Source organism: Mustelus asterias, chromosome 21, assembly GCF_964213995.1.
Source record: "Mustelus asterias chromosome 21, sMusAst1.hap1.1, whole genome shotgun sequence".
Taxonomy (NCBI): Eukaryota; Metazoa; Chordata; class Chondrichthyes; order Carcharhiniformes; family Triakidae; genus Mustelus; species Mustelus asterias.
The window spans coordinates 64,403,199-64,416,872 of record NC_135821.1 but is presented as its reverse complement, the minus strand read 5'-3'; the positions used below and the strand labels follow the sequence as shown (position 1 = coordinate 64,416,872).

Genomic DNA, 13,674 nt, shown 5'->3' with positions numbered 1-13,674 from the left:
AAATTCTTAAACTGCAAACTGCCATGGTGGGATTTGAACTTCCATTCACTGGGTTATTAGTCTAGGCCCCTTGATGACAAGTCTAGTGATATAGCCACTGCCCGTGCCCATTAATGAAAGCAAATTTAAGTGGTTACTATAAAGACACCATTTTAAGGATGAAATATTTTTTCCATACCTAAATATAGACAAATTACTTGGTTAATTTGTATACTGATTTGAATAGATTATTACATAATTAATAAATATTTGCATTTTAGAGGGCAGTGTTTCACAGCTAAAGTTTTTGGCAAAGTGTTTGATTCTGAAGAACTCTGTTTTCATCAGATATAATGAACTGTCACTATGCTTTTAAAATAGTTCATTACATCGTGCTCCATGATTGCAGACATTGATTCCATTTCTGTTCCCATCTTTCGGGAACAAAGCAGTTTTCCAACCGAGCATGGCAATAACCTGGCGGCATAGTGGCACAGTGATTAGCTCTGCTGCCTCACAGCACCGGGATCCGGGTTTGATTCCTGGCTTGGGTCACTGTCTGTGCAGAGTATGCACATTCTCCCCATGTCTGCGTGGGTTTCCTTTGGGTGCTTCGGTTTCCTCCCACAGTCCGAAAGACGTGCTGGTTAGGTGCATTGGCCATGCTAAATTCTCCCTCAACTGAATCACCTGAGCAGACACCGGAGTATGTCGACTAGGGGATTTTCACAGTAACTTTATTGCAATGTTACTGTTAGCCTACTTGTGACACTAATAAATAAACTTCAAATAAAACTTTAAATAACCTGGTATATACTCTTGTGTCAGCGGCCAGGAACATGCAAGAGCATCTAATTCCAGGTCTTCTAGCGAACTAGTTTCAGTCTGCCTTCTAGCCATGAATGACATGAACATGAAAAAGAGAAACTAATTAAACCAAAAAGAAATCGGCAGCCTCAGAACTGAATATGTCACAGGGTGATGACCAGATTAACTGACTTGTCTTTTGTTTTGTCTTGGTGATATGTGTCTAGGTCTACAATGATAATAAGTATATCTACCTAGTGACAGAGCTAATGAGAGGTGGTGAACTACTGGATAAAATACTGCAGCAGAAGGGTTTCTCTGAGAGGGAGGCAAGTGCTCTTCTTCACACGATTACCAAGACAGTGGAATACCTGCATTCTCAAGGGGTAAGTGATCCTTGTACCCAATATGTGTAAAGCACAGCTTTTCACCAATATTGATCATTCCCTCATAGAATTTGTATTTTGTAAAATCCAATCACCTGTGTGATTTTTGTGTCATGTTCTGCTGTACAATGTAGCGCTTTACATTTTGTATTGCCTGATGATTTATTGTCTGTTAAGGGTTGATAAAATATTTTAAGTGGATAGAGTGGGAAGTTAAACTTTTATACAGCAGTTGATGCAAATATTGGAGGGAAAATGTGTGGTTTTAGTACAAAAGAATGTTCCTCCAGCCTGGTTCTCCAGATTGCCTGTGTTTTATTGGTGTAATTCTGACACCAGTGACCCTTAACCCATTTCTAACAGATATTCAACTGGCCCTTTAAGTCCTTCTGTGGTTTTCTTTCTATCACCCTGATGCGCGATTAATCCATTCGGGGGGCTAGATCGTACCCGGGAATAAAGGCTTTTATTCGCAACAAGAATGGAGCATACTGCTTAACAATACAATCCCAGACTAAAGGGTCACTAGGAAGTGCAGTGACCTTTATACTCCAATAGGAAGGCGGAGCCAACCGGAGTGCACCACAGAACAATGCCAACAGGTGGAACACCCCAACCCTAACCCCAACAGTAACAAGAGTAACATATGTACAAGTACCCATAGTGACAACCATCTATGGTTCAGTACCCATAGTGGTAACCATCTATGGTTCACCACATTCACCCCTCCTTTAAAAACAAAGGCCGGTGGGGCAAAAAAACAGTACGAACTGTCCATATATTCACAAGTTCAGTCGTATCGGAGGTCCGCACCATCTCTGCGACCTCCGCAGCACTGGCGGTAGTGCCGGTTCTGGTGACCGTGGTGTCCCTCTCTCCAAGGTGGTGTCCAGTGACTCCTCCAGTTCCTCACGCACGGGTGGACCTCGAGGTGACGACAATCTCCTGGACTCAGGCAAGCTGTACACGGGAGTAAGAGGATTAAGTGGAGGTCCCGATACTGCCCGCGCCGTGTCTGGAGGGGAGAGAATGGGCAAAGGAACCCTAACCAGGGGTGCGGGAGCGACGGGGGTTTCCAGGTCCCCTGCAGGCGCCAGATCTCGGATAGAGACCGTGTCCTCTCGCCCGTCAGGATATGCTACATAGGCATATTGAGGGTTGGCGTGGAGGAGATGGACCTGTTCAACCAAAGGGTCGGACTTGCGGGTCCTAACATGCCGCCGCAGGAGGACAGGTCCTGAGTACGTCAACCAAGACGGCAGTGAGGTCCCAGAGGAAGACTTCCTAGGGAAGGTAAACATCTGCTCATGTGGGGTAGCGTTGGTTGCCATACACAGGAGGGACCGGATTGAATGGAGCGCATCAGAAAGTACCTCTTGCCAACGGGAGACTGGAAGACCCCCTAGACCTTAACGCCAGTAAGACAGCCTTCCAGACTGTAGCGTTTTCTCTTTCGACCTGCCCGTTACCCCTGGGGTTGTAACTCGTAGTCCTACTTGAGGCAATTCCTTTAGAGAGCAGGTATTGCCTCAAGTCGTCGCTCATAAACGACGAACCCCTATCACTGTGGATATAACTGGGGTAGCCGAACAGGGTAAAAAGACTCCACAGGGCCTTGATGACCGTAGCAGCGGACATGTCAGAACAGGGAATGGCAAAAGGGAATCGGGAGTACTCGTCAACCGCGTTGAGGAAATACACATTCCGATCCGTCGACGGAAGGGGGCCCTTGAAATCAACACTCAGTCGTTCTAAAGGGCGAGTGGCCTTAATGAGGTGTGCCCTGTCAGGTCGGTAGAAGTGCGGCTTGCATTCAGCACATACCTGGCAGCTTCGAGTTATCGACCTAACATCTTCTATGGAGTAGGGCAGATTCCGGGCCTTTACAAAATGGAAAAGCCGAGTGATCCCCGGATGGCAGAGATCATTGTGGAGGGCCTGTAGCCGGTCCTCCTGCACACTGGCACATGTTCCACGCGACAGGGCATCTGAGGGCTCATTGAGCTTCCCCGGACGGTACATGATATCATAGTTGTCGGTGGAGAGTTCGATTCTCCACCTCAAGATTTTATCATTCTTAATTTTTCCCCTTAACGTGTTGTTGAACATGAATGTCACGGACCGCTGGTCCGTGAGCAGGGTAAATCGTTTTCCAGCCAAATAATGGCGCCAATGCCGTACGGCCTCCACAATGGCCTGAGCCTCTTTTTCCACAGAGGAGTGCCGAATTTCAGGGCCTTGGAGGGTGCGAGAGAAAAAGGCGACGGGCCTGCCCGCCTGGTTAAGTGTGGCGGCCAGGGCGAAATCAGATGCATCACTCTCCACCTGGAAGGGGATGGACTCATCGACAGCGTCCATCGTGGCTTTCACGATGTCAGCTTTTATCCCTTCAAATGCTAAGCGAGCCTCTGCTGCCAGGGGAAAAGAGGTAGGTTTTATGAGCGGACGGGCTTTGTCTGCATAATTGGGAACCCACTGTGCGTAATACGAGAAGAAGCCTAAGCATCTTCTCAGTGCTTTGATGCTAGTGGGTAGGGGAAGTTCAAGGAGGGGACGCATACGGTCTGGATCGGGGCCGATGACCCCGTTTTCCACCACGTATCCGAGGATTGCAAGGCGGTGCTTGCTGAATGCACACTTCTCCCTGTTATAGGTCAGATTCAGGCGAGACGCAGTGCGTAAAACCTTCAGGAGGTTGGCGTCGTGGTCCTGCTGGTCATGGCCGCAGATAGTGACGTTGTCCAGGTATGGGAAGGTAGCCCGTAGCCCGTTTTGGTCCACCATTCGGTCCATCTCACGCTGGAAGACCGAGACCCCATTAGTGACGCCAAAAGGGACCCTTAAGAAGTGGTAGAGACGGCCATCCGCCTCAAAGGCCGTATATTTTCGGTCCTCTGGGCGAATGGGGAGCTGGTGGTAGGCTGACTTCAAGTCGATGGTGGAGAACACCCGGTACTGCGCAATCTGGTTCACCATGTCAGATATGCGCGGGAGAGGGTACGCGTCCAGCTGCGTGTACCTATTAATGGCCTGACTATAGTCTATGACCAGTCTCCAGTCTTGACCACCACGACTTGTGCTCTCCATGGGCTAGTGCTAGGTTGAATGATCCCTTCCCAGAGGAGCCGCTGAACCTCAGATCGAATAAAGATCCGATCCTCAGCGCTGTAACGCCTGCTCTTAATTGCGATGGGCTTGCAACCTGGCACGAGATTTTCAAATAAAGAAGGCGGGGTAATCTTGAGTGTCGAGAGACTGCACGTGGAGCGCGCTGGGCAATTTGGAGGCTGCTGTTCTCCCACTGAAAGTGGAGGGAGTGGCCCATCGTACTGCAGGGTCACACTCCTCAGGTGGACCATTAAAGTCTAGCCCCAGGAGTACCGGAGCGCAAAGGTGCGGTAGCACGAGGAGCCTGAAGTTCTCATAAACTGTGCCCCGCACCGTTAGAGTTACCACGCAGCTCCCAAGAACGGTAACAGATCGGGACCTCGACGCCATAGAGATTGTCTGCCTGACAGTTTGTACGCAGAGAGCGCACCGTTTCACGGTATCCGGATGAATGAAACTCTCCGTGCTCCCGCTGTCAAACAGACAATGTATCAGGCGTCCGTTTACCTCTATGTCCATCATGGACTTGTCGAGTCTGTGAGGCTTGGCCTGGTCCAGGATGATTGACGCCATTGTTGGATCCCGAGTGCAACTGCAGGCAGCTGAGATGATCGACGATGAGGACCCCTGCTGGTTGTCTGCGGCCGGTGTCGACCAAAATGGCTGCGCCCATGGATCGCAAGTGGTCGATGGTGTTGAAAGTGGCGGCACCCGCAGGTTGCACGTGTCTTGCGTCGTCGTCACCAGGAATGGCGGCGCCCGTGAATCGCACGTGGTTGAAGACATCGACGGAGCTGGAGACGAGGAGACAGATCCTGGGGAGTCACACACAGCACTGCTTGGCTTCAAAGGGGGCTTCGCTCGGCACACTTTAGCATAGTGCCCTTTCTTTCCACAAGCGGAGCAAAATACCATCCTGGCCGGACATCTCTGGCGAGGGTGCTTCGCCAATCCACAGAAATAGCACAGTGGGCCTCCTGGAACTGCCGCAGTCGTCAGGTCCAAGGTTGAAAGCACGATCGTGCAGTTCCTAGGAGCCGCTGGGTAGAGTTGAGTCGGTGGCTGTACTTGCCACGATGTTCCCACGTGGTCGGTGGGGTAAGTTGCAAGACTTCTGGAGGCCGTTTCCATCGCATCAGCCAATTCTACCGTCTTAGCTAGGTCCAAGTTACCTTGCTCTAGCAGCCGCAGGCGAATATAGGATGAGCCGATTCCCACCACGAACGCATCTCGGATCAGATCGTTAGTGTATTGAGTAGCCGACACTGGCTTGCAATTGCAGGCTCTGGCTAGCTGCTGAAGTTCGCGCAGGTACTGTCCCGTTGTTTTGCCGGGCTGCCGCCATCGAGTGGCTAGTAGGTGACGAGCATGAATCTCGTTTGGCGGTTTATGGTACAGCTTCTTGAATAATTCGATGGCCTCTTTGTAGTCTTGGGAATCACGGATTGTTGCATACACAGTGTCGCTTACCCTTGCGTGGAGGACCCGCAATCTGTCGGCGTCGATATAATCCTGGAAACACTTCAACCAATGGTCGAAAGTGTTTGACGCTCCAGCGGCACGCGGATCTAAGGTTAGCCGATCGGGTTTCAGCATCTGCTCCATTTTTTTTAGAACAAAATTTGTTGCGAATAAAATTGATGCGCGATTAATCCACTCGGGAGGCTAGATCGTACCCGGGAATAAAGGCTTTTATTCGCAACAAGAATAGAGCATACTGCTTAACAATACAATCCCAGACTAAAGGGTCACTAGGAAGTAGCAGTGACCTTTATACTCCTATAGGAAGGCGGAGCCAACCGGAGTGTACCACAGAACAATGCCAACAGGTGGAACACCCCAACCCCAACCCCAACAGCAACAAGAGTAACATATGTACAAGTACCCATAGTGACAACCATCTATGGTTCAGTACCCATAGTGGTAACCATCTATGGTTCACCACACACCCCTTCTTCTATTCTGTTTCACAATTCTTCCTTAAGAAAATTAGCTTACATTTCTTATTTTCTTTTGTCCCCGCTATGTCCCCTTAACTTGAAGCTGTGTCCCCATGTGCTCAAGCCCTATGTTTATTAGTATAACTTTCATCATGCCAAATTCTCCAAAGTGCTTAAAACATCGAGCAAGATACTCTCTCCTCGATCCCTTTTCCAGTGAACAGTAATATATTACTTCCCTCGTAACTTGAGCAATTAGCTCTCTTTTGATCTTTTCTGTTAAATGAGACCACATCTGAACACAACACCAGATGCAGCCTTTACATGACATCAGCACCTTAGATTGAAAAGTCAAATAAGGGTTTTGAATCCACAGCAATGTGTAACATGGGTAGAAATTTCTTTCTGGTGTTTAAGCTATATTTAAGATCCTGGATAATATATATTTTACGTAAGTCTTGTAACAAGAAGGCAAATTACATTAAAAAGCAGAAACCACGTTGCGACCTGGTGATGCATTGTGCTCCCTACTTTGTAGATTTTCCTGGGATTCCATGAGAAGTCTTAGTGTTGACTATCCATTTTAAATAATTCCATGCTGTTAGGAAATAGAAATAGTTTAAACAATTTATATTTTTAATTTGTGTATTAGAAATAAGACATGAATTTAGCTTAATTTGTGTTTCTATACTTGTGTGTTAAGAAAGGATTAAAACTTCAGTTAGCTTCATGTTATACAAAGGTGCCTGTATGTCTGTAGGTTTTAGTTTCACTTTAAACTTTGTCTGCATTGTAATGAAGAGTTTACGATGTAAAAGCAATTGCTGTTTTTTAAAAACTGGTTAGCAACCAGTGGCTTGCATTGAAAAGCAAAAAGCAGTTGTTTTTCAGTCTGGAACCGGGTCACACAGAAACAAGAGGTTTTTCACAGAAGCTGCCAGGACAGGCAGGACAATAAAGTAAAATGTAGGAAGCACGTTCCAGAAGCCAAAGAACTGTCAGAAACCAGGGATTGAAAAGAGCAGTCTCAGGAAGGCAGAAGTAAAAGGACAAAATAATGGAATCTGAATAAGGTGCTTTACACTGAAGTTAAAGAAAGGGCCAACAAGTGGTTCCCAGTTCAAGACAGAGCTGCAAGGTGCAGACAAGAAGAAGTTGGCTAGCGGGAAGCCAGGTATCTGAAGGAATCCTAAGAGTTTCAGATATATCCTTAACTTTTGTTATCCTTACAAATCTGTATATATCTGTGAAGGTATAGATGGGGTGAGGGAGTAGTTAGTGTATTATAGTTAATCTTGTTTAATAAACGTTTTATTGTTTTGTTAAATGTTAATTGGCCATCCTGTCACACTATCCATCCACATCTCTAAACAAAAAAATACAAGTTACAACCTGTCGAGCCTCTGTTCCGTTCTGGGACCTGACTGTCCAATAGTAACATCAGCTGGGATTGTAACAAAGGTGGGGGCTCTCTGGGATATTTTGAAAGGTAGAAGAGCGAGTTACTGGAGGCTGATCAATAGTAACTCACTGGGATACTTTGAAATGTGGACTGCACGGTTACTGCTCACCGAAAAGTAAAATTTGTTCTAGGATTTATCATCATAGGTGGGATCTGTGAATCCTTTAAAATATGTATGTGGGGGTACCGAGGCACTGGACATAGGCATTGGAGTTCCTGTGACACATATTGTATGGGTTGGAATCCAAAATGGCGTTGGAAGTTCTCTAAAGTTGGTGGTTTACAGAAAGAAACCAAGAGTCAGATAATGGAATTGGTCGATAAGTTGCAGTTAAAATTACCCATTGAGGTGAGGAATGAAGACATAGTTAAAATAACAGGGCAGCATTGCAGGGGATACCTGAGACCAAGTTCTCAGGAGGAAAGAGAGAGGATTTAGAGAAAGGAAAGTAATGGATTTGGAGAAAAAGAAAGAGAATGAACATTCCAAAGGAAACAAGCATTAAGGCAGAAGAGAGAAAAATAAAAGGAAAGGAATTGGATATGAAGAAGTTAGCAAAGGAGGAAAGAGCAGAGGAGAGAGTCAGAGGATGGAATTTTGCACTCACTTTCACGAAGAGCGCAAACAGTGATGTGGACGCAAAGCATCTCAAAAAAACAAGATTCTCGCCAGCGAGATCGCAATGTTGTATTTTCCCCACTCCTCGTCAGTGACATAAAGAGGGGTTGCCACCCAGGAAGACTATCGGGTGGATGGCAAGAGTCTTCATCTGGTGGAGGAGACAAGGTAAAGGCCGTTAAGGAAGTGCCAACTCCAAATTGAAATCTTTCCTGGTGTTAGCGAATTTTTACGGAAAGCTTATTCCGAATTTGGCCTTGTTACTGGCCTCCTTGCATACCCCATAGCGGAAACATCAAAGGTGGTGTTGGGGGCAGCTGGAGGTTTTCGATAGCATTAAACAGCAGCTCTTGTCCTCTAATTTATTGGTCCATTTTGACCCCAAAAAAATCTCGTCCTGACGTGCAATGCCTCCCCTTACGGGGTCATTGGCATACTGCTGCAAAGATGGAACAGAGAAGCCTATTGCATACGCATCAAGCACCCTTTCCTAAGCTGAACGGAGGTATTTCCAAATTGAGAGAGGAGTTGACAGTTGTTTTCAGCTTTAAAAAATTCCATCAATACGTCTATGTTAGGCATTTCATCATAGTAACTGATTGTAAGCCCTTGTTGATACTTTTGAAAGAAGACAAGGCAATGCCCCCCCATTGCCTCCACGCGGATACAGTGTTGGGTCTTGTTACTGGTGGCTAATGAATACCTTCTTAGAGCACTGCCTGGGCCCGGATAGCTAAGGCCGATACACTGAGTCGTCTGCCATTGCCCACAAGCTTGGCATCATTACCAGCTGTGGAAGAGGTTGTGATAACCCTCAATTTTTTGGATGCCCTGCCAGTGTCTGCAAGGCAAGTCAAGGTCTGAACGTAAAAGCACTCAGTCCTTTCTAAATTAAAATATATGATTCTGAATGGTGGATTCGGAGGACAAACCTCAGATGAAATGAAAGACGAATAAAGGCGAGCTCAGTGTTGAGGATGATGTCATCCTCTGGGAATCCCATGTAGTCATGATGTGGAGATGCCGGCGTTGGACTGGGGTAAGCACAGTAAGAAGTCTCACAACACCAGGTTAAAGTCCAACAGGTTTATTTGGTAGCAAATACCATAAGCTTTCGGAGCAATGCTCCTTCGTCAGATGGAGTGGTCTCTGTTCTCAAACAGGGCACAGACACAGAAATCAAATTACAGAATACTGATTAGAATGCAAATCTCTACAGCCAGCCAGGTCTTAAATGTACAGACAATGTGGGTGGAGGGAGCATTCAACACAGGTTAAAGAGATGTGTATTGTCTCCAGACAGTACAGCTTGTGAAATTGTGCAAGTCCAGGAGGCAAGCTGTGGGGGTTACTGATAATGTGACATAAATCCAACATCCCGGTTTAGACCGTCCTCATGTGTGCGGAACTTGGCTATCAGTTTCTGCTCAGTGACTCTGCGCTGTCGTGTGTCGTGAAGGCCGCCTTGGAGAACGCTTACCTGAAGATCAGAGGCTGAATGCCCGTGACTGCTGAAGTGCTCCCCCACAGGAAGAGAACAGTCTTGCCTGGTGATTGTCGAGCGGTGTTCATTCATCCGTTGTCGTAGCGTCTGCATGGTTTCCCCAATGTACCATGCCTCGGGACATCCTTTCTTGCAGCGTATCAGGTAGACAACGTTGGCCGAGTTGCAAGAGTAGGTACCGTGTACCTGGTAGATGGTGTTCTCACGTGAGATGATGGCATCCGTGTTGATGATCCGGCACATCTTGCAGAGGTTGCTGTGGCAGGGTTGTGTGGTGTCGTGGTCACTGTTCTCCTGAAGGCTGGGTAGTTTGCTGCGGACAATGGTCTGTTTGAGGTTGCGTGGTTGTTTGAAGGCAAGAAGTGGGGGTGTGGGGATGGCCTTGGCGAGATGTTCATCTTCATCAATGACATGTTGAAGGCTCCGGAGGAGATGCCGTAGCTTCTCCGCTCCGGGGAAGTACTGGACGACGAAGGGTACTCTGTCCACCGTGTCCCGTGTTTGTCTTCTGAGGAGGTCGGTGCGGTTTTTCGCTGTGGCGCGTCGGAACTGTTGATCGATGAGTCGAGCGCCATATCCTGTTCTTATGAGGGCATCTTTCAGCGTCTGGAGGTGTCTGTTGCGATCCTCCTCATCCGAGCAGATCCTGTGTATTCGGAGGGCTTGTCCGTAGGGGATGGCTTCTTTTACGTGTTTAGGGTGGAAGCTGGAGAAGTGGAGCATCATGAGGTTATCCGTGGGCTTGCGGTACAGTGAGGTGCTGAGGTGACCATCCTTAATGGAGATGCGTGTATCCAAGAATGCAACTGATTCCGGAGAGTAGTCCATGGTGAGTCTGATGATGGGATGGAACTTGTTGATGTCATCATATAGTTGTTTCAGTGATTGCTCACCATGACTCCAAAGGAAGAAAATGTCATCGATGTATCTAGTGTATAGCATCGGTTGAAGGTCCTGTGCGGTGAAGAAGTCTTGTTCGAACCTGTGCATGAAGATGTTGGCATATTGAGGTGCGAATTTTGTCCCCATGGCTGTATGTCCCCATGGATCTTCAGGTAAGCGTTCTCCAAGGCGGCCTTCACGACACACGACAGCGCAGAGTCACTGAGCAGAAACTGATAGCCAAGTTCCGCACACATGAGGACGGTCTAAACCGGGATGTTGGATTTATGTCACATTATCAGTAACCCCCACAGCTTGCCTCCTGGACTTGCACAATTTCACAAGCTGTACTGTCTGGAGACAATACACATCTCTTTAACCTGTGTTGAATGCTCCCTCCACCCACATTGTCTGTACATTTAAGACCTGGCTGGCTGTAGAGATTTGCATTCTAATCAGTATTCTGTAATTTGATTTCTGTGTCTGTGCCCTGTTTGAGAACAGAGACCACTCCATCTGACGAAGGAGCATTGCTCCGAAAGCTTATGGTATTTGCTACCAAATAAACCTGTTGGACTTTAACCTGGTGTTGTGAGACTTCTTACTGTGCAATCCCATGTAGCCATCCTTTGCCCTGGGTGGTGTCAATACTTATGGAATTACACAATGGCCACCCTGGGATTTCAATGATGGAGCAGCTTTTGGTGATCTGGTTTTGATGTAGAAACTATAGACTTCGTCAGATAATATGATTTGTGCCAGGAGTATCAAAACCCTCCCCCAATTCAGCCTCCCTCCATTCACGGGAGTGATCTTATAGGCCCTGGGTGCAAGTGCATGTGGACTTTGCTGGGGCTTTTATGGGTTCTATGTTTCAGATTATAGTGGATGCGCACTCCAAATGGTTGGAGATACATTGCATGAGTTCTACCCCCAGGTCCTGCCTTCAGCTGACCCCAGCTAATCGCCAAGCGACGGAAAAGGCCCTCCCATGGCAGGGATGCTGGGGAACAAATGGACCTGATAGGGATGTTACGATAGCCATGGGGGATCGTCAATAGATCTTCCCTTGGGCCTCGTGTAGTATGAACTCCCCAATTAAGCAGGTGGAGGCTCGCCCAGTAAGAAAGGAGCAGCGGGAGTTTAAAATAAGCTGTCTCTACTCAGGCCAGCAGTCAAAGGACTTCTGCGCTTGACCTGTGTACTGTAGCCTCTGAAGGATGTTTTATCCACTACATAAATAAAGGGTATTGGTAACGGAAGACTGGCTTCGGCGAGATTATAACACTTCCTAACCTTACCGTGACTTTTTGATGTTTTCCAAGAGTCCTGAGGTGAGGTGGAGCTGGCTGGCTGTCTGCCATGCGCTATTGCCTGAGATGATTTTGGTGGGCATCCTCTGAAGGGCTGGGACCTGGAGAGCCTTGGCCTGCTTTCATGTAACACGGTTGCCACCCTCCTCAGTGTGCGGGGCTGAAGCTATGTTGATGACAGGAAAAAGGAGTCAGATGGGCTCGACGCCTCAGAGTCTCTTTGGTGGAAGACCCTGTTCCATGCACCAGCTGATCCCCCTCCCTATGTGGGCTCAAGGCCCCTAGGTTCCTTCATGGAATAGACGGGCAGCTGGAGTAAGATCCAGATGCCCTGTCGTCCACTGGCGCTGGCACTTGTAGATGCCCACAAGTGCCTGCACCATTCGGTTGATGCCCTGAACCATAGAGTTTGTGCCTTGAACCATGATGTTCATGATCTGAACTGTGGAGTAGATATCCCCCACCATGGAGTGAACATCCTCACAGTGTCGGTGTGGTTGCCCTCAATGTGCCGGCACCGTCTCCTCGGATAGAAGGCAATGGAATTCGGCCTTGCAATCCGAGGAGTGTAGCTGATATCACTTCCTGAGGTTTGTGACTCTGCCTTTGTAGCTCCAAGGGCTGAAATGTGACCAAGTCAAGGGGCACATCATCTGGGGCACAGCAGTGACCTGGCCTCCAGCAGTCCTCTGAGTGCCAGATCCCTGGGACATTCTGCCTCCACCTACTGTGGATCATTTCAAGTGAGGTTCTCACCAGTGAGTGACCAGAAATCTGCCTGCTAATTATTCCCACTGAGGTGTGAGTCTCTGCACCGGTGGAGGGTGTGGGTGACAGCTGTGATGTCTTTTTGATGGGATGGTCTGAAAACTCGACTTCGGAGCTGCCCTCCTTGGTGGCCTTCAGTGCCCTACTGGTGAGGGAAGGAAGATGTCATTAGTGCATGACAGAGGAATAAGAGTAGAAGAGAGACAGCTGCGGGAAAGATGAATGTGCTGTGAGTATCTCACTTTTTCCTCTTGTGTTCACCTCACCCTGAGTGCAGGAGCAGTCCTGTTCCTCCCTGGCAAGCTCTAGGGCTGTCTCCTCAAATGGAATTAGTATTTTCAGCTTGGGCATTACTCCATGTGCCTGTGTTCTCTCTATTGTGAGCCAGATTGTCCTGAGATGAGAAGAATGTAACAGGATGTGTTGGGTCAGATGGTATGGATGCCTGGCCAGTGTGGTTGGTGAGTGGGAGTTGGGATGTAATGAGGAGAGGAATTACAGGGGAGATGAGGATGCTTATGGGAGGCGCCATGAAATGGCAGCGAGTGAGCTCCCAGTGGGTGTGTGAGTGGGTGAGTAGGAATGGATGAGTGGACTTACTCATCCTGGCTATATGGAGGAACTGTATGGAGGAACTGTGGGTGTGGCTTTAACCTGGTGTTGTTAAACTTCTTACTGTGTAAGGAGGAAGCCTTTTATCTTTTTCTTGCACTAGATCCCATGCTCCTGTGCAGGCCAGTGGCGTTGACCAGCACTGCCACGCCTCCCATGCAGGGTTCATAACCTTACTGGATGGCCTCTGGCCTGTTTAAGGGTACAGCACATCACACTTCTCCTCCACCACATCCAGCAACCTGATCAGAGCTCCATCTGAGAACCTCGTGCCAGCTTCCTCACCACCATCCT

The 13,674-nt window shown here is 48.0% G+C and overlaps 1 protein-coding gene across 5 annotated transcripts in view; it reads left to right on the top strand.

The window, feature by feature from the left end:
• LOC144509341 (ribosomal protein S6 kinase 2 alpha-like) overlaps positions 1-13,674 on the top strand; it is a 243,804-nt gene that overhangs the window by 206,683 nt on the left and 23,447 nt on the right. For all 5 annotated transcript variants that reach the window (XM_078238029.1, XM_078238030.1, XM_078238032.1 and 2 more), the window contains one exon: positions 1,014-1,172. In XM_078238029.1, coding sequence (XP_078094155.1) covers positions 1,014-1,172 — 159 coding nt within the window. The remainder of the gene's footprint in view (positions 1-1,013; positions 1,173-13,674) is intronic.